The following is a 24,798-nucleotide window of genomic DNA, read 5'->3' as shown; positions in this document are numbered from 1 at the left end:
TGGGGGAAGTTATAATCCATACCCAAGTTTCTGAATGTAACGTGGCTCTGTTACTGTAGCACTGCAAGTGAGTGTAGGATTTATCAGCTTGGATTCCCAGCTGAGAGGTGGTTGCTGACAAACTGGTGTTATTTACTTGTGGCGTTGATTTCTCGTGCAGGAGGCGTTTCTGCGTCCATTGTGGTTGTGGGTGGGTACAGGGCCATGCCTGCCCTAGGAAAGCTTGTTGTCCTGAGGGATTCCTTCTCGTGAACCCCGGTTGCTCGGGTGTCAGAAACGTAATCCTGGTTTGCCGTTGGAAGTGTTCTTACAGTCGTCTGCTTGGCAGACGTGGGATTGCTGTGTGAAATTATGATCTGTATATGGTGAATTTTTCATTAGGAGTGGAAAATATTTTTTTCTGACAACTAGCTTTAACTGAAAAGAAAACCAAATGACCGTCATCCACGTAACTGCTGATGTCAATATGAGTGTTTTCCTTTATGGAACTGAGGATTCAAATTAAGCCTCTATCCTCACGCTTAAGATTATTTCACAGCACTGAAAACACAGTGAGGAACCACTGCACCCTAAGGCACAGTGTTGGATTTGAGTCTTCTGCTGTAGTAGTTGTGGTGCTGGATGTCTTTTTTCCCAAGTAGAATTGATGAAACGTCCAGGCAACTTCACGAGTGTTGGTCTGTCTTGAAACAGGAAAAAAGTGGTTTTGAAATACTTCTTTGGGCACAACCAAAGACTTTATGCCAAGGTTTATTCTCTGGATACCTAAATTTGAGCCCGTAGGCCACCATTCTGTAGCTCAGTCATGGCCTCGAGTAACAGTGCTTTGCCACAGATGAGGAGGCATATTTCTGCTTTCTACAGGGCAAGGAAAATAATAATAATACTAGTAATAGTAATAATAATAGAATGCTTGTTACATATATTATAGGGGAAAAAAGCTTTGCTAATGTCAGAGCTGCTTATTGAGCAAAATGCATGCCAAGGAACATTTCACTACTCCCCACGTAGCTGCCTTCACTTCTTGTTCAGAAACAAATTGCTGCTGCCCTCTTGTGCAAACTGATGGGTGATGATTTGGGTTTGGGTTCTCGTTGGGTTTTTTTCATTCACTTAAACGAGAGACAAACACAGCCTAATAAAGTTTTGTGTATAAAGATGGTTACAGGTAGAATGATTTTGCATGCTCTTCCTGGAGTGTGGACATGAGAAATGATTCTGGTTGATTCTCGTGTACTTGAACACAATTGTCTCCGTGTGGGCTGTACCTCGTCCCTTTAGCCCTCAGCAGTTTCACCTGCTTGCAAAGGCTGATTCCTTGCTTTATTTCTCATGGCCATTGGAAGGTGTTAGGTGAATGTCAGTATTATGCAGTTGCTTTTCAGAGGAAATTATCTTTTCTGCTTTTGTTTGTTTGCTTATTTTTGCCTACAAATAGCAAATAATTCCTTTCTGTGCCAGTTCTCTCTTTGTTTTTGTTCTCTTGAAAGAAATCCTGCCTGTAGGCTGAAGTTATTGTTATAAACTTGAGTCACACCAGGTGAAATTGCAAGGAGTATTTCACTGGCATGTGTGCGTGTTCTTCAGTTTTGGAATCGGGTTCCTCACCTCTGAATCTTGGGAAGAAAGAGATTCCATGTTGCATTGTGCCTTTCAGCCTGTGAGTGTACTGCAAAATATTTTGTGTGGCTCCTGATTCTCCTTGGTTGAGGAAAGCACTGGAGATCCAGTGTGCCTTCTTGGTAACAGAGGAATCACAAGTGGTGCGTAAGGTGGAAATTAAATCTTGTCCGTGAGTTGTTATGTCAGCTGGATGTAGGTAGGAGTGCCGTGGATGAGCAGCAGCTGCATGGGTGTTCCTGTTACCCTGTCCATGTGCCTCATGGTTTTTGGCCGTTGTGCACGGTGCAGGGATTATTTTGACAGTACAGTTGTACCGTAAAGGACAGCAGATGAGTGTATTTGATTTCTGGTGGTTGCCACCTCAGTGCTGGGATCTCAGACTAAGAGCAGTATTTCGTTTCTGGCCAGTGTGTACACGAGTGTCTCGCGCCGTAGGTTCTCGTTTCTCAATGCTGAGAAGAGCACTCAGAGTCTTCTTTGTTAGTTTGTTATTCACTGACCCTTGAGTGTGTACTGATGGAAACTGGAAGTAGTGTTTCAGAGAGTGTTGATATTGATGGGGCTTCCCTTGGTGCCTGGTAAGCCATGGACATACTGTTCTTTGTAAATTGGGCCTGTTTAAATTGTTGATGCTCATGCCCTGACTTTTGGCTTCAATTTCACTGGTGTCTTTACCTCCAAGCCCCTTGGACCTGCTGAGGCTCGGGTCCTTGACTTTAGGGAGGTGCTGTACTAACTGGGGTTTTAATCTTTTGGAAACCTTGCTTTATGACACCCATGTTGCTAGCAAGGAGTACCTCTGATTTCATTTCACAGCCTTTTAATGACCTGGGAGACCCAAACAGTTCATTAAGGCTCTGATATCCCTACTGAGATCTTTGAGGAAATAAAGAAAGGAAATAATACTGAGACTGGTGAATAATTGTACTGAGACATCCTCTAAAATTATGTGATGTGTCATGTGTGTCAAGCACCATGGTGCTGTCACGTGAAATGCAGGAGAGGTGCACAGTGAGGAAACAGGACAGCTTCCAATGAAGAAAAGATGTAGCGTGATACACATCTCCTCTAGTGGAATGACTTGTCACAGATTATCGTGTTTTGTACCCAGAGACGTTTCAGTCTTCACTGAGGAATGACAGAAATTTGTTAACAAGTATGCTTTGCTTATTGCTATACTCATAAGAACGTGTGGTGCCATCATCTGCTTTTTAACAGGTTCTTCAAAAAAATCCTGATGAGGCTCCATCTTTGTGCTCATGGTGTAGGTCCTGTCACCAGTTTTGTGTTCATCATCTGCCTCTGAGGCAGGGGAACAAAAAAAGGACAGTCTCGCCTGTAGAAACGGAGATGTCCTTGTTCTTTTAAGGCTGGTTTTAAGTAGAATTTCCAAGTGCCTGCCACTGCTGTAGTGTGACTTGTGTTGGGAAGATCCTAAATTGCTCATATTTTGTTTTCTTTCCTTTACTCCTGCTTTGAGCATGCACAGGGCTCAAATCTTTGATGTCCCGTAGTATTTTGACATTTGGTTTTGTGTCTCATTAGCATAATTACTTCCTCTGGGGCTTCCTGTGAGGCAAAACTGATACTGTGTTCCAGAGTCTTGGTGAGCTATATCAAAGGGCTTATTTAAAACCCCTATATTATGATAGGATTTTGGATAACCCTATCATAAGTTTGCTGATTTCTTACCTGCAGGTTCAAGACTTGTGTTTCAGGCCTTGCCTTCTGCCTTACCTGCACGTTTTTGAGACTGTTGTTCCAGGTGTGATTCCTGACTAACTGCATTTGGGGGCATTTCTCGTTATTGTCTTGTGGCTTGGATTGCTGGCTTGAGATAATTTTGGTTGTCTGTGAGGTGTAAACTATTTGAGCCAAGTGTGTGAGCTTTATTCTTTGGAGTTCTGTTACGATGCAGGATCTGACATGTTCGTGGCATTGTTCCTGTGCGTGTTCTGCCTTTATTAGAGGTCCTTGTTAAGCTGAGGTTAATCTCCCAGTTTCACTTCATGCGCTGTCTGCCTGTTACTGCAAACAGTCTTTTGTTGGGCCCTTGGTTTAGATTGATGGGTCATGGTTATTTTGGTAGAAATCCAAAAATCTTACTCTAGGATTATCTCCAAAGTTGGAAACTTGGATTTTTGACTTGGTCTTCTTTGCCTGTTTCCTTGCATAGACATTAATTTTTGGAGAGAGGAGATGAAGCATCTGTGTGAGAACTGGAGGGAAGTTCATGATCTCAGACAGTGGTAGTCTTAAGTGAGCTGGCAAAAGCAACATGCTGGGTACTGGCAAGCCATCAAAAGTGTTTAGAGTACTCAGGATTGTTTTATGGCATGGATGATCTGCAGGACAGTATGGATAGGTCGGAGCATAGCAGGTGGAAGCAGTTGACCCCCTGAAAGTCCTTTCCACCTTAGGAGATGCTATGACAAAAGTGAAATGCAGTTAGGTTGGACAACTGGTACCTAAGACTTGGGTCATCTCTGAGGCACTAAAGTTTCCCTTCCCTGTCTTCATGGAATGTGAATCCAGCCCACATGGGTACTTCATATTGGTACCCTGTCTTTGTCTTAGAGATGTGACAGTAACCTTTTGAAGCAGAGCTACCAGCTGCCTTGAGAAAGTGTATTCCTGTTTGCTTTGCAGGGCTGTTGAACTGGGCTTTTAAAATATTTGTTAGCCAAAGGGATAAGTAAATGGTGCAGGAGATTTTTAACAGGGTTTTTGTTTGTTCAGTTCAGGGTGGGTTTTTATGTTTTTCAAAGCACCTGTTCTGAAAGGGATTTTGTGTCCATTGTTCCCTTTTCATCAAAGTAATACATGAATAGACTGAAATTTTCTTATTTACCCAAAAGAAGTGGGAGAGGGTGTCCTGAATTGGTTGAGTATTTTCTAGTGAATTAAGGCCCTGTATGCATAATTGTTTCAGTTCTAATATCACAATGTTTATCCTTTTATGGGGAAGTTGTGATTCCTAGGGGTGCTTTCCAAGTAACATGACTATTTTCAATTACAGCGTTTGACACTGAGTACCAAAGAAATGGTGATGGAGAAGCCAAGTCCCCTGCTCGTAGGGCGGGAGTTCGTGAGACAGTACTACACCCTGCTGAACAAAGCTCCTGACTTCTTGCACAGGTAACACTCGCGCTCACCGGGTGATAACGTGTGTGAACAAAGCCTGTCCTGTTCCTTGTAAATCAGACATCTGTTTCTGAGTATGGGAGAAAGTGGACCTGGCTGACTTCTGGGCTGTTGGAAACACTGTTTCATCTTGCTGCTATCTCCCTAGGCTCCAGAACCAAGTCAGATCATGGGGATGTATGGCATGTTATCAAGATACGTCTTTTGTGGAAAAGTGTGCTGCTTCTAAGGCGATAAAATGGCAATGTGGACAGATTGCAGAAATACCTGCTGGGGCTGGGGAGACACTCCTGGAGCAAGCTGCCCTGGTGCAGGTGTTGCTCTCTGCTCAGGAACGTTCTCTGTCCACTTGAAAGGTGGCACAAGTGTCACTAACAACAGCATCTGTGGAATTGCCCTTAACTACCTCTGCAGAGAAGAGTCCAAGAGGTTTTGATTTGGTTTGGTTTAATCTCACCCAATTCTGGAGCTGCTTGTATGGCGTTTTCTAGCCCCTTGCAGTCTCTGCCACCGCTGCCCCTTTTCTGTGGTCAGGCTCAGATATGGACATTTGCCTTTGTGTTCTTTGGCTGCACCTTTCTTCTGAGTGATATCCTCCAGGGAGGGCGTCTCGTGCTTCCTCTTTATCTTGCTGTTCGTCTCAACAGCCGCTTGCTCTCTGCCACAGAAAGATTTGGGTTTCCCTGGTTTCCTGGTGCTTGATGTGCACTTTGCAGCAGTGAGGGAGTTAGGACAACAAGTGCTATTGTTTCATCCTGCTGAAAGCTTGAGAAGGGCACAGAGGATCCTGTCGCTGCTCGTTATCCAAAGCTTGCCCTGGCCTTAGGAGCAGCAGAGATCAGTTTGCCCTCTGAATGGGTGTTACTCCACGTGGTTGAATGCCTGTTGCATTTCAGTTGAATTTGTAAGGCTTTTCTGGCCCCTTAACTAAAAGTCTTGAATTCAATTTAACTGGGGGCTCCTTAAATAAAACTCTTTAATTCCATTTAACTGGGGGCTAAACCACCCAGAGACTTTGAGCAGTTCCTTAAAAGCAAGTTAAACTTTTGGTCCCCTGTGAAGGCCCTTGGTCAGAACTGCTGACTTTCAGAGAGATTGCTTTGGAATTTAGAGGGAAATGTTTTAGAAGAAAAATGTTTTGCTATCTGCTTGTGCTCTGCTTCAGCTAAGTTTCTGTATTTCCTTGCTGTGAGGAAGCGCTGGGCCATGCTCAAAATCATGATTTTGTGCTTGGTGCCAAAGAGAGCAATCTAATATTTCCCAGACTTTTTTCTGGACATAGTCAAGGGATTAAAAGTCTTGGGCTTGTACTTCCACAAAAGTAGGACTAAAAAGAGTTTCTAAGTTCAGTAGAATAAATCAAGAAATGGCAAATGTGGAAGTTCTAGGGTTTATTTCTATGTGCTGGCCCTCTGCACTGGCTTGTTCAATGAAAGAGAAATGTTCAGTGTTCTTGCCACTCTTGTGTGATGCTGAGTTCACAGAAATACTTCATGACAACTTTATTTCATATATGCCATACAAGGGTGGATAATAAAGGTACATATTAGCATCTGTACCTCGTGGCTATCACCCCCAAGGCAAAGCATGCTCCTAAATAAAAACACGGGGTGATACAATGTTTCTTTCTGTTAATATAAATGTACTGAAAATACAAAGCAATTGCTACATGCTTTATAAGCTGACAGTGACAATCCAAATGAAGTCAGACTATTCTAGGCTGAAAATGTGGAAATGGAATGAAAGTGCCAAAGGATCTCTGAAATGTGTGAAAAATACTGGAAGCGAGTGTACGTATTTGAGTACCAAAACCACACGTTCACTGCTGGCCAAGGCTGTGAAGAGAGCAGCGGAGTGCCAGGAGAGTTGTACCTCGCTGGGCTGGTGCCTCTGTCAGAGACAGGATTCTGAGGGTGAGGAACCTTGCAGCCAAAGAGGCCACCTTCCTTAAGGGAAGCAAGCGAGAGGTTGAGGCTGATGTAGGAGTTTGCTACAGCACCTCGGGCAAACTGCATGCTGAACATTGAGTTCGTCTGTTCTGGTATTCTTGGAGCCTCTGGAATCTGGTGAAATTTGCGAAGCACCGAGCTCTACAACTTTTCCTAAAATTCTCTTTGGATTTGGTTCTATTTTTTCACTTCTGTGACTTTCACATCTCTTTGCTTGCAGGTTTTATGGCAGGAATTCTTCTTATGTTCACGGAGGACTGGATGCCAGTGGGAAACCACAAGAAGCAGTGTATGGTCAAGCTGTGAGTATTAAAATTTGTCCTGTAATCCTTGTTAATGTTCACAATAAAACAAGGTTTTTTCTTTACCAGTGACTTTGACTTTCTTACCTGATGAGTAATGGATTGTGATACTACTTCCAGTCCAGAAACAAATAAGAATTTGTTAGCTTGAGGGGTTTTGTTTGCTTATTTCTGCTTTCATTGGCAGTTGTGTTTGATTCTTCAGCTTTGCATCTGGGCTGCAGAAAATAATTTTGGGATGGGAAACAAAATCCAGAGGTCCTGATAGATTTGGGCTACAAATGTTATCTTGTTTCAGTTAGAAGTAGTTCCTCAGGAAAGGACTGAATCTTTGTGAGCTTCATGATATTCTTGTGTGAGCAGAGTTCTGTTGAAGTAGGACATAACTATCTGAAGAAATGAATGAAGTGAGGATTGCTTTGGTTGTACTGCATTATCAGAATTGTCTGTCACCTAGGACATCTCTTCATGTGGCAGCCACATCTTTGAGCAGTGTGGCTTTTTGTCCAGGGCAGGCTTGGTTTCTTCTCCCTTCACTGGCAGAATGTCATTTGCAGCACACAAATCTTGGCAGTGTAGATGTTCCCCTCTCCTGTGGTATTTGGGACTTCAACAATGAGTAAAGGGTTGGTTTGGGGTTTTTGTTTGGGGCTTTTTTTTTTTTGTTTTTTGGGGGGTTTTTTTGTTTGTTTTGGGGCTAGTGGTTTTTTTTGGTTTTTGGGTATTTTTGGAGGTTTTCTTTATTTTTATAAGACAAGCTAAATCCTGTCCCTTTCACAAGCTCTTAAAAAAACTAAAGCCTTAAAATAGGTTGTAGATTTTAAAGCAGCTGGAAAACTTGGATAGCAGTTGTATGCTGTTTGACTACTCTGAGAAATAGTTGAATCCTGGTGAAAAATTTCTGATTAAAAGTTAGGAGAGCTCAGGAAGACTGTTCTCAGTGAAAGACACTTCTTGTTTCCTGTCTTTATCTTTTGAGCCTCAGGGGAGCGGCCTGGTGGGGTTGGTTGGTTGAGGTACAAGGTGTAAAGCTGTGTACAGAATTCACTGCAGCTGATCAGTGTCTGTCTCTCTCTAGGAGATACACAAGAAGGTGATGTCTCTGCAGTTCAGCGAGTGCCACACCAAGATCCGTCACGTGGATGCTCATGCCACTCTGAGCGATGGCGTGGTCGTGCAAGTCATGGGAGAGCTGTCAAACAACGGGCAGCCAATGAGGAAGTTCATGCAGACCTTTGTGCTTGCTCCAGAAGTAAGTATATGTGAGATTGTGTCCAACTTCAGATAACAGGGAAAAAACTGGCCTCAGCTGTAGCGACAATTTGTCATACTGGATAAAAAAGTAGGATCTGGCTTTAAAACTTGGTCTGGAGGGTATAATTAAATGCATCACAGTGTGTGAGTGCAGAGAAACTAGGGTATTGGACCCATCCTGAGCTGTTCTATTTCCTTGGACTTGTGGTGTTGGACCAGTAATACAGAGGAAATTGAAGCTTGCATTTGTGAGCCGCCACTGTCACAAATAATTTTTTTAAAAACCAGGGTCAGCTCTGTAGATCAAATCTCTGCTGCAGTTGTGTAGTTTCAAGTCTAATAGGAAAGGGGAGTATGGGTTGCACAAGTTACTGCTCAAAGGTAGTTCTTGGTGAGAGCAAAGCTGTGTACAGGTAGAAGGTGTCTTGTGTTCTTTGTACTTCTTTCTCCCTGCTGCATCACGAATTATGGTGTGGTTGGAGATTAATGTTTTAGGTTCATGTTGAATTTCTTCACTGTTTCCCTGCACAGTGCTGTAAGCATACGGCCACCCCGTGGAAGTTCAGGGTTTTCATTGTGAAGTTTTTGTAATAGGGAAAACTGAAATTCCTCAATGAAACTCAGGGGCTGTATGCTTAGTTAAAACCTATGATTGCTGTGAGTTAGCAAAAGTAGAAGATTTTATTCTGCTTCAAACTTCCTTTTTCAGTTGGCCAGAAGCTATTGTTCAATTGTTTGCTTAGGGAAAAAGAAAATAACTTGGAAAATAACTTAAATGACATAGTCCTATTGCATAATGTCAGTGCTACCCCGAAACTTTGGTTGCCTGCTGATACTCCGTATGTGCTCAGCACTGCATGTTCCTCTTTTACAGGGGTCTGTTCCAAACAAGTTCTATGTCCATAATGATATCTTCAGATACGAAGATGAAGTATTTGGGGATTCAGAAGGAGAACTTGATGAAGGTGAGAAGGACTGTGTGCGTAGGATTTGTGTCATTCTTGTTCCTCTCCCGTGTGTGCAGAGCTGCCAGAAATGTCTGGTGGAGATGTTGGGATACAAACTGTGTTGCCTTCTCAGAGGTGTTGTTACTGAAACTCTGCTGGTCCAAAATGTTCTGGAAAATGAAGGTCCTGTAGTAGTGCTGTGTTCCCTGAAGGGCTGAACTGGCTCACTGAGGGTGAGGCTTGACAGAGAATGGAAGCAGTGAGCAACAGGACTTGTGCTGCCATAGCTGCAGCAGGCACACTTGTGTTCTGGGATCAGTCACATTTCTATGCCATTTGAAGAAAAGTCTTAACTGGTTTTCAGTTCACTTTCACATCATCATCACTCAGTAATTCATTGCTACCTGAGAGCTGAAATGGACCTGAGCTGGGCTTTTTGCCCTCTGTTCAATGAGGCAGAGCAAAGCAGAGTGTAGCCAGAACACGTGTACATGTGTTCACTGGGTGCTTTCTGGAATTTGTTCATCTCAGTTCTGTGGAACAGAGCATTTTAGGCAATCATGCTTGTATTTGAGGTTCATCTTCTTAGTCTGAGGCACTGAGGTTTACGAGGTAATAGTACAATCTTCCTCTTTCACTGCCACCATATGAAAAGCACCTGCTGCTTTAAAAGAGCCTCAAAACCTCCTCCCAGAACTTCCCAGCAGTAATATACCTCATTTTGTGAAAATCTAAACAGCCCAGCCTCTTGACTGAGAGGCAGCCTCTTCTATTGTTTTTGCAGATCATTTTACCATGTTTTGTTGGTGAAGCTTTTTTTTGATTACTACTAACTTAATATGCTTTTATTTTAACTGCTTGTGTACACATGTGGAGATCTATAAGAGATGACAAAGGAGGTTTTTTTTTTGTGTCAGAGTCTGAAGAAGAGGTGGAAGAAGAGCAGGAGGAAAGACAACCATCACCTGAACCTGTGCAAGAGAATGCAAGCAGTACTTATTATGAAAACCATCCTGTAACGTAAGAAGTCCTTTTTATTACATGAAGTTGCTTTCTTAATAAAAACCACAGACAGAATTGCTTTGGCTTTAGGTTCTGTATGTGATTTAACAGGTAGTTTAGGAAAATACACTTAGCTTGATAGGGATCTGTGTGAAGCTAACATTACATTATTTTGAGACATTCCTTCTTTATTGAAGAGAAGAAATGGGGTATTTTTTAATGTTTGTTAGTTATTTTCACTTCTGGTCTCAAAAGGGAGCGACCTCCATGTATATACACACTTAATGGGATCTTTGCAATCCAGTCTTGGAGCAGTACTTTGGGTATGATGTGGCTTATGTCACAGGTACATTAACAAAAGGATGGCTGATCACAGAATAGTTGGAGTTGGAAGGGACCTTTAAAGGTCATCTAGCCCAACCCCCTGCACTGAGCAGGGACATATTGATCTGTTACTCAAATTTGGTATCACTTGAAACTGAGAGAAAGACATACTTTTTGAGATCCTGCTGAACAGCTTTATTGGAAGAATAGATCTCTGTCCTGAGCGTCTGCAAATCTAAGCAAGATGAAAGAAAAAAATGTATTTATGATTTTGTAAGAAAAATACAAAAACCAACCAAATAACCCCCCACAAATACAAAGAAACAAACACTACCAAACCCTGTGCTTTTTGTGAAACATAGGAGAGGCATAGTGAGAGCCAGAACCGACTTTCTGTTAAAAAAACATGTATGTTCCCCTGTTAAAAAAACATGTATGACATCACTAGACAACACCTGCTGAGTGCATCTGTGATAATACTGAACACAAGTCACTTAATGCTTCTCATGAGAGATCTGATGGAATAGTGGAATCTGCTGGAATTCTGGCAGGGGCTTGCTCAAGATAACGCAGTAAGTTTTGGATGCCTGAAAGCATGGAGTCAGGTCTTGTTTTTGGGGTTACTGTGTCGTTTGGAAAGAGGCTGTGAAGGCATTGCTCATCACAGAGTCACTGGGCGTGTGGTGACCTGCGGCAGGAGCTGTGTGGGCAGAGGTGACTGCAGGTGAGGTAGGATTCTGGGGTGGCTGGAGAGAAGCCACACAGAGCAGAGAAGCTGCATGTGGTTTGCTGTAAATGGGACTCAGAGCTGCTTTGGTAAGGAAGCTGTGTAGCATTTTGGTGAAGAAACAGTAGGTTTCCTTGCAGAATCGGCTTTGGTTATGCGTGTGGCTTCATCGTCCGTTGGTCCTCACCGTGTTCGTGTTCTTTTAGAAGCGGCAGTTCTTGAGCTGAGCACCTCTCCTCTGGGTTAAAAGGCTGTGTGATTCTCTGCAGGGAACTGTAGAACTTGTCTTTGCTTCAGCAGAACTAAAATCTGGTTTTGTACTCAGTACAGGAGTACAGCTTCACTTCTCACTGTGTTGTATACATACAAACCATGTTGTAGCAAATGGAGACACAACAATCTTTTTCATAGCAGAGCTGTTGCCATAGCACAGCTTACAAAGTGTGATAAAATGCAAAGGAATTGATAAGCTCACCAAATGCATTTGACTATTGTAGCAATGGGATAGAGGAGGCACTGGAAGAATCTTCTCATGAACCTGAGCCAGAATTGGAATCTGAAACAAAAGCTGAGGAGCTGAAAGCTGAGGTGGAAGAAAAGACCCTTGAGGAGCTAGAAGAGAAGTCTCCATCTCCACCTCCTGTAGAACCTGTTTCACTACCACAAGAACCACCAAAGGTTAGTCACAAGTCACATCTGTGCTATTAAGTGCAGATGGAAAGCGGATTGGCCTTTAAACTTTACCTTTTTGGGTGGCTAGACCACAAGAGCCACCAAAGGTTAGTTACAAGTCACATCTGTGCTGCCAAGTGCAGGTGGAAACCAGATTGGCCTTTAAACTTTGCCCTTTTGGGTGGCTAAACTGGTGCCTCTCTTTAGCGTCATGCTGTATGAACAACTAGGCTTGACCTTTGAACTTGTAAAAATGTGAATTTTCACTAAAATAGAAATAAAAGTTATTTTTTAGTGCTGCTCATCACCTATGGTAGATTTTAAGCTCTTCTTGTAAAGTGTGTGTGTGGGTATGTGCATGTGTAGACATTTTTAATTGTGCAGTTAACATGTTAAGAAAACACCCGTGGCTACCACTGCAAAAAATCTCATACAATGGGAACTGCTGCTCTTTCCTTGAAAATGAATGGAACACACTGATGCTCACAAAGTTGCTGACCAATACGGGGGCACTGAATGTCTCCTGGAGGCAGGATGCCTAATTTTAGAAACCAGAGTGCACACGGTGCATGCTCTGGTGTGGTTACACCTGCGGGCTTCCAAAGTGCTGGGAGCAGCCAGGGAGAGCTGGAGCGAGGTCGTTTTCTAGCTCCAGTGTGTCTCCCGTATTTTTTTTCCAATCCTTTTTCTCTTCCCCATTTTTGGTTGTAACTCCAGGCATCCGCTTCCTTTCTTCATGCAAAAGACACTTAACACTACAGGGTTTCCAGTGCTAGGTTTGGTTACATCATGGACAGCAGTTACCTGGGAATGCTGAGGGCTCACTCGAGTAGCGGTAGCGGGCACGGTGCACGCTTGTTCCATGCCATGGGAATCCACAGGCAGCTGGGACTGCAAACCCTTCTGTACCTCCATTGTAATGCTTGCACAACCATTATTGAATAGCCAGATATGAACCAAAAGTGTGTTTTTAGCAGACGAGTTTCCCTGTAGGAATGTCAGTGGTTTGCCGTGATTAGTAGCCTAGGTTTGTTGCATTTCCTGCAGGCTTTCTCTTGGGCTTCAGTGACCAGTAAAAACCTGCCTCCTAGTGGTACTGTTTCTTCCTCTGGAATTCCACCCCATGTTAAAGCACCAGTCTCACAGGTAACCCATCTGTGAACACCTTGGATTGTCTCATTACTTCTGCAAACTGCTTCAATTTTTTAAATTAACAGATCAACTTGTTTGACTTAAATTGCACAAATTAATTGTGTCTTTAAATGTTAACGCACTCACCTCCTTGTCGCAAGTAAAGGCACGAACGTGTAACTGGTGAAACTTTGGGTGATGGTAATGTTAAAATCTGGTCTTGTGGAAACAGGAAATCACTCATGGGGTTTTTTGCCTGACTTAATGACATATGGTTTGGTTTAAAGGGGAAACACCAGTTCCCCACAAAATGTTACTTTTCTGAAATGTGTTTGAAAAGGGCATTGATGGAAGTGGCCCAGCAGTAAAAAGAGAGTGCACCATTTCTGAGGTGCAAGATTGCCTTGTAAGGCTAACATCCACAGGACTATGCTGGATTTCATTATCCATGGATAATCAGCTTATCACAGAACCCTGTACCAACTTATGACTGTGTGAGGAATGGAAGGATTCACATTTCCTTGCCTGGACAATGCTATCTTCCCATTCCTGGGTTGACTGGGTGAGGAGGGAAAAGAGGAGAGCAAGTTTGACCCGGTGACAGCTCTGTCCTGCTCATGCCAAGGTGTTGTGAGACCTTCAGAGACTCTCAATTCAGCTTCCTCCATCTGTCCAAAAGTGCTCAAAGCAGAAAATGTGTCCTTTACCCCTGCATTGACGGGGGGTGCCGGAGCGCTGTGTCTTGAGTTGCTCCTGTTGTGCCTTCCTGAAAGGCTGCCATTTTCAGTAGAATAGCTGGGTTGCTGCAGCTGTTGTTCTTGCCCTGGTTTCTTCTCAGTTTTGTCGTGACAGAGAGATCTCTGTCTAGGACTAGCCTTCATGCTTTAAATGCACGTTAAAAAGGAAACGGGGAAGAAAAAGGCAAAAATGAAAGAAAACTAACCAAGCAAACCCCAACACCTTACATGGTGTTGCTTCTGGTCTGCTGGGACTATCATGGACATCAAATAAAGGCTGTGTAATGAGTTGGAAGTCTGTCTGTCTTCATCAGCCTAAACAGGGCTTTGAACACTTAGGTGGTATTTAACCTGTGAAAACTGGGTTTTCTAGGGCAGGACAGATTTTCCTTACACAAAGCCAAAATTTGTTCTAATTTATTTGCCACAGAAAAGGTGGATGGTTGTAATGTGGCTGCAAAAATGATTTCAAATGATCTGTCCAAGAGAGCAGGAGATAGTTTACAGATGTCCCCTTAAACTCCTCTGTGTTGCCTCTGTTGCTTGTTGTGCTTTGTGCCTTTTGATTTATTTTGCTTTGACTATGTTTTAAGTAATGTTGTGTGGAAGTTTCTGAACAATAGTGACATGGCAGGAATTTCAGCTCTCAGCTCTTCTGTAGCTGGAATTAGTCAGTTCTGAGCTCCTTTTCTTGAAAGTATTTTAGACACAGTGTGTAGAAGTTGGGTAGAAAAGGCACCTGAAACAAGGAGCTGCAAATCAGTAGCAGCTTTTTCCTGTTTTCCTGGATCCATTAATGCCACACACTGTGCATGTAAACAAGGACAGAAGATGCCCTGGTGGGTGGATTGGTGGCTCCTTTGAGATGCTGTTTTAGCTGGGGTCAGTGATGTTACAGAGAAATAACTGCCCTGCTCACTCTTTTCTCTGCATCACTCCAGTTTGCCCCCACCTTCCTCCCCACTGAGTTAAAAATACAGTTAAAAATAGTGTTACCTTCTCAGAGTGCTGTTCTGGATATAAACTGGTTCAGGGTTGTTTCCTTACAGCTGTGGAGTGAAACAGGTCAGCATTTCTTGCTCTCCTTCTAATTGTGGATGATTAGAAATCAACCTGCCTACATTGATAAACTAGGACTTTTCCTTATAGCATTTTCAGTTACTTTTATTTCCCATTTTTATTGTTGCATTGTTTTTCATAGGGCTGCAGAGGGGCAGGGGTAGGCAAGGGCCTGATTCTTGTCTTTTAGGGTGAGTCCCTTTCCCTCCCCATGCGAGCTCCTGAAGAGAAGAGACAGTGCCACCTTTTCCTTAATGGTTGTCAGAGTTCTGCCAGGCTGAGGTTTGTGGCATTCTTGGCTCCTGTGGTAATTTGGGTTTCTTGAACTCCTTCCTCAGTGTCCTTCCATCCACTCTGTGCTGCTAGGACATGCTGGAAGATGTGAGTTGCAATGAGCTGCTGCTTGGGCTGTCAATGGCAGCCCTGATCTGGAGTGGTGCTGCCAGTTGTGGCAGTGTTTTGGGGAGCAGAGTTCTGTACGAGGGCTTTCCCCCTGAGGCACTGAGGCAGCCTTTTTCTGTGGAAAAGGATGGCACTCCTTAGAAAACAAGCAGAGAGATGAGCTGTTTGTGTGCTGGGTGAGAAGATCAGTGACACACAAAGCGAGCAGCTGCAAGGTCACTGTTACACTTGGCATTTAACAGGAGCTCTTGGCTGGGGCTGACAGAAGGAGGGAGTTTAGCCTGATAGCCATGGGTATCTAAGAAATGGGGTCTGAAGGTACCAGGTGTTGCTTTTGAGGTGTAATTTATGATGTGCTCCAGATGTGTGAGTGAAAGAGGGCAGAGGAGCTCCAGTGACTCACAAAATAGAAGGGAACAAGATTTAAAGGAAGGCTGATTTTCAAGTCTTGTTCCTGTAACTAAAAAGTGATCCTAGAAGTGTTGTAGGGACAGACTAATGCCTAGCTGTGTGGAGCAGAAGTGATAGCAGGGCTAAGACATTGATTCAGTGTGTAACACTTGTATGTTGCATGTAAAATCCAGGTTTTTTTCCCCTGGCAAGTGCTCTGTCTGGAACTGCCAGTTGTCCTGAGTCCTTAAAGGAAAATAAGGGAGATGTTTAATATAAACTACTTCTCCCCAGCAGTCTGGGCCTATAGCTGTTCACCTTGTGTTTAATCTTACTTGCAGGCAGGCTTCTTGTGTATTTTTGTGCTCCTAAGGATAATTTTGTTTCTCTTAGATAAGAACCCAGCAAACCAGCAGCTGCTTAACTGTTGTACAGAAAATGGAATTTAAAAAATGTTGGGAATTGCTTCAGTGACCAGCAGTCTGCATAGAAACATTTTTATTGTTCTGTCTATTTCTCATGAAGGAAATTTTTAGCTTGCAAAAAAATGGAAGTGGGTGTTCTAGTATGTGAATATGAAGGGTGTACTTTGAGCATCATTGTCCTGACAGCAGGAAAGTTGAAGTGTGTGCTAAGAGGTAGTCTGTAGAAACTCACTTCAGGAAATACTTACTGCGCTTCTGGGGGCTTTTGTTCTCTTCTTTCTTTTTGGTAGTTTTTGTCCAGTTGTTCTGCACTGGAGGAAAATAATTCCTTGGGGACTTGGACAGAACTTTGGTTTGTCCGTCTCTTTGTGTTCATCTTGGACTGCCTCCGACTCCATGAAGTTTGAGCTTGGCTTGAGGAAGCTTTATGCCCTCTACGATTTAAGTCAGGCTGAGGGATTTGTGAATAACGGAACGTTGGGGTCTCAATGCCTGGTCAAACACGGAAAATTCACCTTAGCTGTGTTTTGGGGAGATGCTCTGATTGAGAGACGTTTGCTTTGCACCTTTTAACAGTGACAAATGAACACTGCAGTCCTGGATTGGTACAGAGGAATTTAGACAGGTGAAAAAACCACTCCCAAACACATTGACACCGATGTCTATCTTCCGGAGTTTGTTTTGTGCATGCCACTTACCCATGTCTTGTGTTGTGGGGTTTTGTTTTGGTGAGTTTGGGGGTTTGTTTTTTGTTGTTTTTTAACCAGGCCAGTGTTAAATAACGCACGTTCTCTTCTTTTAGCCAAGAGTGGAAACTAAACCTGAAGCTCAGTCTCAACCTCCTCGCGTTCGTGAGCAGCGTCCCAGGGAAAGACCAGGTTTTCCACCACGAGGACCTCGGCCAGGTAACGTGGATGAGCTTGTGTGACTGCTTGGGAAGGGTTAGTGAGAGGTGTCTGCTGAGGCCGTGTCTGTCCCTGTGTCGTGCCTGGCTGATCCTGAACTGCCTGTGCCTGCTGCCTTCAGCCAGTATGATTTGGAGTCCAGGCTGGCTGGAGCGAATAGGTGCTTGATGCTGCCCCTGGATGTGTTCATGCAGGTTTACACACATCTTTTAACCTCAGTGGTTCTACCTTCCTCTTTGTGTTGACGGTAGGAAGGGGCGACATGGAGCAGAATGAGTCCGATAATCGTCGGATTATTCGCTATCCAGACAGCCACCAGCTCTTTGTGGGGAACTTGCCGCACGACATTGATGAGAGCGAACTGAAAGAGTTCTTCATGAGTAAGTAGTGATTCCAGCTGCAGGGACTAAGATGGAAAACTGTTAAAAAGTCAGGTAACACTGATTTGGACTACATGGGTAAGCTTTGACATAGTGACACGCTACAGATGTCTGGAACGAGCAGAGGGTAGAGCTGGCACTGCGGCTTTTCATAAAGTGTCTGTTCCCTTGTGTTTCTCCAGGCTTTGGAAATGTGGTAGAACTTCGCATAAATACTAAGGGAGTGGGAGGAAAACTGCCTAATTTTGGTTTCGTGGTGTTTGACGATTCTGAGCCAGTCCAGCGAATTTTAGTTGCAAAAGTAAGTATTGGCATTGGGTACTGAGTATCCCCTCCCAGGGATGCACCAAAAGCCCTAAACCACATGTATTGTGGACCATCCTCGTTTGCATTGGCATTGGCTCTGGCATTCAAAAAACAGCGGAAAGAAAAACAGTTTTGGCATACCCCTTCTGTCCGGAGTGCTGTGTAGCTTTAAAAGCTTTGCCAGTGATCCTCAAAGCGCACCATGTGGAATTTGAGTTTTTTACCTCTACACAAGTGCTCCACACAGAGCTCAGAACTTATTTTTAGAGATGCTTTAGCTGAAAGGGGAGCAGGTGACCTTTCCAAGAGCATCACATGGATCTCTGAATTCTGCACCCTGGGGTCGAGAGGAGGGAGCAGGGTTATTTGCTCTTTTGCTTTGAGGAGCTGGAGGGGAGAAAGCAGCAGTTTTCATTTCCGTGGTGTGGGAGACAGGCCTAGTAGAGCAGCTCTTCTGGAGCTTCGACCCTGAAGTGGAAAGACTAAAGCTGGCAGTGAAGAGGCTAAAGACAGCGCTGCTTTTGCTCGAGACAAACGCTTTGATTCCTTGCCTGCCCGGGTGAATGTAGAAATGGCGTTCCGCAGGGCTGAGGGTGCATGCTGCGGGGATCCCTTAACAGGTCACTACGCGAAGGAAGGCCGGGGCCCGCAGCCAGTGCAGCGTTTTCGCGTGCCTTGTGCGCGGTGGGCTTTGCGCCGCGGTGACTAACGTGTGCCTTGACCGCTTTTCCCCACAAGCCCATAATGTTCCGCGGGGAGGTGCGCCTGAACGTGGAAGAGAAAAAAACCAGGGCCGCTCGTGAGCGAGAGACGCGCGGCGGCGGCGGCGACGAGCGCAGGGATATCCGCCGCAACGAGAGAGGCCCGGGCGGGCCCCGCGGGATAGTGGGCGGAGGCATGATGCGGGACCGCGACGGAAGAGGACCTCCTCCGCGAGGCGGCATGGCACAAAAACTTGGCTCTGGACGAGGAACCGGGCAGATGGAAGGCCGTTTCACTGGACAGCGTCGCTGAAATCTCCACTGTGGGCAGACAGTCTTGGCAGTGGTACATTATCCATCGTGTTTGCATTCTTGTTAATTTTTTTTTTAGCTTTGGAATGTGACACAGCCCTTCTGATCGTTTCTTTGATGTGAAAACATCCTTTGGTTTCCAGTTTAAATTGAGGTGGACGTTTTTTCCCCAGTTTCACAACAGGAGTCACGCTCTTAATTTATAAATGTATGCGTGGAGAATTGAAGACTAAAAATAAAGAAAAAAGAAAAAGAAACAAAAGAAAAGACCGGTTAACTATCTGCAACAGAAGTTGAACTAAAGGACATGCCCAGTAGAATTCAGGTCCTTTCAGTCAAAAACCCTCTGCTGCACATTTTGTGTAAGTGTTACCGTTTCTGCCTACTACTGTTGGAAACACAAATCGTGCAATTTGTGCAATTGGAGAAGCTTGCCTTTTTTTTTTTTCCTTCTTAGAACACTCGGCTCCAAACAAACTCGTGTTTACGCACTCATCAAAATGCACTAATGGGTCCTCTGAACTCATTTATACTGACAGCTGCAGGAGGCATCGGAGGGAAAACCTTCATCCTCTTACTCAGACAGAATAGCTTGGGGAACGATGCGGGCATCTGCTCTGCTTGCTGTGACCAACCTCTGTACACACACAAACCTTAATAAGACTACACCTTTGTTCCAGAAGGAATCCAGTTAGCTGTAACCAGAACCCAGAGTTTCCAAGTCGTAGCCCTGAGTATGCAACAAGTTTGGTAGCTCACGTCAGATTTTTCTATCTGCCCCTCTTCAGTGCAGGGATGGCTGCTCAACACACTCCTCCTTCCCCTTCCCCCTTCGAGAAGCGTTGTACAGTGGAACTTGTCTTGACTGTATTTGAGTTCTCTGGTAATGTAATAAGCATGATGGTGCCTTCTATGAATACATCATTCCAGTCTTGCTGGTGATTTTGTACAGTATAGTGTATGAAGTACTGTGCTGCAAAGCCAAGCGGCTGCAAAGCATTTAAATAATTGGAAAATTGTATTAAAAAATTGCAGTATCTTTCAATGAGTAAACGTTGCTACAATGATCATCCACCTTGCTCTTCAATGAACAAGTTTGCCTGGTTTTTTTGCAGTGGGGGGGAAGGGAGGATGAAGGCATCCAAGTAGTCTCCAGGTTGTCTCTTTTCTTTAATCAGTGTCAGACTTAAAGAAAGCGGAGTTCTAATCTCTCTTGGACCTGAATTTCAGAAGTCGGTCCAGAACGGTGGACGTTTCTGGCCACCTCGTGTGGGCAGACCTAAGCATCCTTTGTGAAGGTGAGCTTATCAAACGGGGATACTGCAATTTTCAGAGAACTAAACAGCAGCTCTTAAGTTCTTGCATTTTCCAGTTGCACTTTTTAAAAAACTTGTACTCATTTTGCACATAACTCTCAGCTGATGTCGACACTGATGTGGCTCTGGCCCGACGGATAGAAAGGAGGCATCCTCTTCTGCGGCCTGCCTGGTGGGTTCTCCGTGCAGAGCCGTGTTTCTGGATGATGTCCCGGAGCACGCTGCCAGCGGGCAGGGCAGGCGCTCGGGCCTTGCCACGAGCCATGGGAGCCCGGCGGGTGTCTGTGCGCGCGGCCGTGCCGAGGTGGGACCGCCGACAGCCGCTCCTGAGCCTGGAAGGCTTCAAGTTAAAGGAGAAGGGAGTTCCGAGCAGAAGCAGGGAGGGCATCCTGGCAGGCTGGCTCTGGATTATGCAATCATTTGCTGGTTTCCAGTAATGTGGAAGATTGTGCTCATCTTTTCTGATACACTAGGCAGGGGGAAGTGGCATCTGTGTCTGTTCTCTCCCAGACTTGAGGTCTTCTGTGTTCCGTGGTAAGTCTTGCACTATTTTCATACACTTTCTTTTCTGGGACACATTTCTAGCAATTGGCATTTTCATATTTCAGTTTTTTTGTTGAAGGTCTTGCCATTTCAGCTGTGACCTGGAAATCTGTAGTACTTGAACTGCTCGCCACACAACTCCACGCCTTAGGTTTGAAGCCCTCGGACAAATTGCTGTCATCAGTTAGCAGTTTGCCACCAGTGTGGTTTGTGTAGCCTGGAGGTTCTTTTTTCCTTCTGTAGTGCTGTGGTGTTCTGCTGCCACCTAAATTGTTTGTATGGCAAATGGCACTGGAAATAATTGACAACAGAAACGGAGTAGTAAAAAGAGCTCCTGAGCCATTCTGCTTTTTGGCTTGCTTCTTGTTTAAGTGACACGAACCCTTGGAACATCATCCAGAGAAGTTTACATGGTGATAGCTCACCTGCTGTACTGTGGACTCTTACGTGTTCTTGACCCTCTGAATAGTAAATGTACCTCTTAGAGCAAAGGAAGGGATTCACTGACCATTACTGTTAGTCGCTGATTTGTGAATGGTGGGAGTATTTTGTCATTACGGTTCTACTTCAACAAACTTGGCTGACCATCTTGACTTTAGTAGGTATTCGAGACAGTGGATTACCATCTTTATTGCTGTAACTTGTCGAGCATTATATGCTAGTAGATTCTAGTTTAATTGTTGCAGGTGGAAAGTATCTTTACTTTTAAGTTTCCATTCTGAATGTGTTTTGACTAAACATGCCAATAAACTACTGATGTCTGCAGCATTTATCCATGTCCCTAATTCTCTTGCATGCAGGTGGCTGTAGAGCCCTGGCAGCCCCCGCTCACAGAAAAGATTGTAAGAACATCGTTGCTGACCTGGCCGGTGACAGTGGCAAGCTGCAGCAGCACAGCACCGGGTGCTTTCCAGTGTTTGACTTTGGTGGCTTCTCTCACCTTGGGGTGTGCATGTGGCCCAGGGAGGATGTGAGCTCCTCTGGGACTCCTCTCAGACCTGTGCCAGCTGGGATTCCTGCACGCCCTGCCAGGCTGCAGCATCTAGCTGCGGGATGCAGCTTAAATGGTTGTTGCAGTGGTGCTGGGAGGAATGTGAGCTGAGCTGTCTTTAAAAAAAAACAGATCACAGTTGCTTACTCTCCGCTGTAGTGTCATTGAGTTTTGATGGTGCAGAAGTGATTGCCCCCAGTTCCCTGATTTTTTTTACTTCTTGTGTTTGTTAGCAGTTACCCAAAAAGTTGGTAAAAGGGTTAATTCTTGCACTGCTCTTAGATAAGGTGTGGCCAAATCATGGAATCTCTGAAGTTCCTGTTAGCTGCTGTTGGCTGTGTCTTGCCTGTAATATTTCCTGATAAAAGGCAGTTAGGAAGTGACTGAAAAGTAATACAGTCGTGTGAGCTGGAATACTGGAATGAGACAACTGGATCCTGTAGAAGTCCCAAAGCCAGAGTTGCCAAAAACTCCTCAGAGGAGCACCCTCCACAGCTACAAGATCTGCTGCTGATCTCCAGAGAAACACGATTCCCTGTGCCACCGGTGGGGGCCTGCAGCACTGAGACCTTGGTGCCTTGAGGTGTGAGGAGAGTTGTGCTGGTTCGTGTTACCTGGGGCTAGGGCAAGGGCAGGAGGTAATGGGTCTGAAGCTCCGCGGGGGCAGCCAGGACCTGGTTTTGCTTGTGCCACCAAGTCTGGCATATTTCACATGGTGAAGAGCACCTGCTGCCGGCATCGGAGCTGACGTGACCTGTAGTGCGGGTAAGAGGAAGTGCCGGCGCAGCTGAGGGTGCCACAAGCAGCGACCGCTCCTGCTGCGGAGGCCTCGCCGTTCCCCGGCAGTGCCCAGCCTTGGCAGTACAGTGCCTGCTGGGGTTTTGCATGTCATGTGGAGAAATCCAGCTTGGAATGGTGATCTGTTGGACATGGTAGAAGAAGATGGCAGCTGCCTGATAATCCTTGGGAAAGCCATTGATGTCTGGTTCAAGCTTGGCTTCTTGCAAGGGGAAGAAAAGCAGATTAGGAAGTCATTGTCCCTTTGGCCTGTGCTCTGCCTCGTGTTGCCTGAGCTGAAAGGAGACATCTTGGTAATGGTGCTGCGGCACTTGCTGTTCCCTCGGAAGGGTGGGAACTGTGGGAAGTGCAGTGTAGGAATTAAAGCTGAGAGCAGCTCTTGCAGGTGCTGACACAACGTTTCTCTTGGCTGCCTGTTGCGGTGCAGGCCTCATTGCATGCCTGTCCCTAACGAGTCTCAGGGCAGGTGCAGAGCGCAGCAGCTCTGTCAAAGCCTCCCCTGGAGCATCCCAGGGGCAGCAAGAGCTGCTGACGTTTCCCCGAGAAGGAGCACTTGGACTTTCCCTGGCATGTCAGCCTCTGCTGATCTGCTCCTGCAGTCTGCACCCAGGCTTTGCTGTGCTGGGGGCAGAGGGGTGCTCTGTGCAGAGCAGGCTCAGTCCCTCCGTGCTGCCCCAGGCCTCTCCATCAAGCTGCTTACCGGAAAGAAGAAAGACTCCGGAGGTAAGCGCCGAGCGAGGCTGGTGTTCGTGTGGAATAAAGCGTGCTGCAGAAATGAGCCTCTTCATCCCAGGGGGCTGCAGTGTGTGACAGCCGTGGGGTGCTGCTGGCCTGCAGGCCCACGGGGGGCAGTCAGGACAGGAACTGCTCTGGTGTGGGATGCGACCCGGCTGGCCCTCTGGGACACGGGTCCCGTTCCGGGAGCGGGCAGGGCCCGACAGGGACACAGGCGGCGGCGGAGCGGCGGGGCCCGGCCGTGAGCCCGTTCCGGGAGCGGGCAGGGCCCGACAGGGACACAGGCGGCGGCAGGGGCTGTTCCGCTCCGCCGCCGTGCCGCGGGCAGCGAGCGGGAAGGAGCCGCGGCGGGGCCCGGCCGTGAGCCCTGCCCGAGCGGCGCTGGGGCCGCGGCAGCGCTCGGCTCCGCCAGGGCGCGCTGTTGAGGCGGCAGCGGGTTCAGCCAGGCGGAGCGTGACTGGAAACAGCTCACGGGGCAGGGCTGGTTTGTTAAGTTAAGGAATGCAGTAAAGAGAGGGACGTGAGAGAAGTAGGGAAGATGGGATTTACTGCAAGGTCAAGAGGACCAGGCGGTTCTGGGGTATGAAGTTCAGCGGGCTGAGACAGCACAGGGAAGGCAAGAGGGAAACAGAGGCAGGGAAATGCTTTGGCCCAAAACTCCATCACACGCGCTCAGTAATGGGCACGAGAGCAGGAGGCTGCGTTCGGCCGAGCTCGGCCCGGTTCAGCCCAGATCGTAAGGTTCTCTTCTGTTCGGCTGAGCTCGACTAGGTTCGGCCGAGCAGGTCTCGGTTCGGCTGAACTCGGAGTCGCTTGCGGGGTTCGGCTGAGCTCGGCTCCGTTCGGCCGAACTCAGAGCCGCTCGCAAAGGTCGGCCGAGTTCGGCCGAACTCGGAGCCGCTGGTGCGTTCGGCTCGGCTCGGTTCGGCTGAACTCGGAGCGCTGGCTGCCTTCGGCCGAACTCGGCTCCGCTCCGCTCGGCTCCCTAAGGGCGGCAGCGGGGATGTGCTGCCGCGTCCCGCGGGCGGCCCGGCCCTCGCACGGACACGGACGGGAGCGCGGGATGGGCAGGAGATCATTAGGCTGTGGCTGCACTCGCGCTAATTAATGGGCACGAGAGCAGCAGCCCGGGTTCGGCCGGGCTCGGCTCGGTTTGCCCGGCTCATAATGGTCTCTTCTGTTCGGCCGAGCCCGGGTGAGCAGGGCTCGATTTGGCTCAGCTTCGGACCACGAACAGGTCTCGTGTGAAATGTGACACGCCTGTCTCTCGCTGCCGGAACCTCCTCGGGGAAACTGACAGCCCATGGCCCCGGCGATCCCTTCGTTCGCAGCCGGGCACCCCAAGAGAAAGGGCGCGGACGGACGCAGCCGTGAGGGGAGCCCGCTGTTAAACGATAAGGGGCCGCTACAGCGCCTCGGCCCGCCACGCGCCGCCCTCAGGGTGCCCAGCCGAGCGGAGCCGAACGCAGCCAGCGGCTCCGAGTTCTGCCGAACCGAGCCGACCTCAGACGAACCCGGAGACCGGCATCGACTTCGGCCGAACGGAACCGAGCTCGCCCGAACGCAGCCAGCGGCTCCGACTTCGGCCGAACCGAGCCGAGTACGGCCGAGCCCGGCAGCCGGCTCCGAGTTCGGCCGAACCACGCGATTGGCTCCGAGTTGTGCCGAACCGAGCCGAGTTCGGCCCAACCCTGCGAGCGACTCCGAGTTCGGCCGAACCGAG

General features: G+C 46.6%; 1 protein-coding gene across 2 annotated transcripts; it reads left to right on the top strand.

The window, feature by feature from the left end:
• Positions 1–4,642: 4,642 nt before the first annotated feature.
• On the top strand, positions 4,643–21,316 carry G3BP2 (G3BP stress granule assembly factor 2). Of its 2 annotated transcripts, XM_041459592.1 has the most exons (11): positions 4,643–4,761; positions 6,937–7,018; positions 8,097–8,270; positions 9,147–9,237; positions 10,137–10,239; positions 11,770–11,950; positions 12,992–13,090; positions 16,891–16,993; positions 17,245–17,373; positions 17,556–17,674; positions 18,418–21,316. In XM_041459592.1, exons 1-11 carry the CDS (start codon positions 4,667–4,669, stop codon positions 18,691–18,693), a joined length of 1,452 nt encoding a protein of 483 aa, XP_041315526.1. In that variant the 5' UTR covers positions 4,643–4,666; the 3' UTR covers positions 18,694–21,316. The 2 variants fall into 2 exon arrangements, with proteins under 2 accessions (XP_041315526.1, XP_041315527.1); XM_041459593.1 differs by lacking the exon at positions 12,992–13,090.
• Positions 21,317–24,798: the final 3,482 nt, after the last annotated feature.

Source organism: Pyrgilauda ruficollis, unplaced genomic scaffold (assembly GCF_017590135.1).
Source record: "Pyrgilauda ruficollis isolate IOZ18807 unplaced genomic scaffold, ASM1759013v1 scaffold139, whole genome shotgun sequence".
Classification (NCBI taxonomy): domain Eukaryota; kingdom Metazoa; phylum Chordata; class Aves; order Passeriformes; family Passeridae; genus Pyrgilauda; species Pyrgilauda ruficollis.
This window is presented reverse-complemented; position numbering and strand designations above follow the sequence as displayed.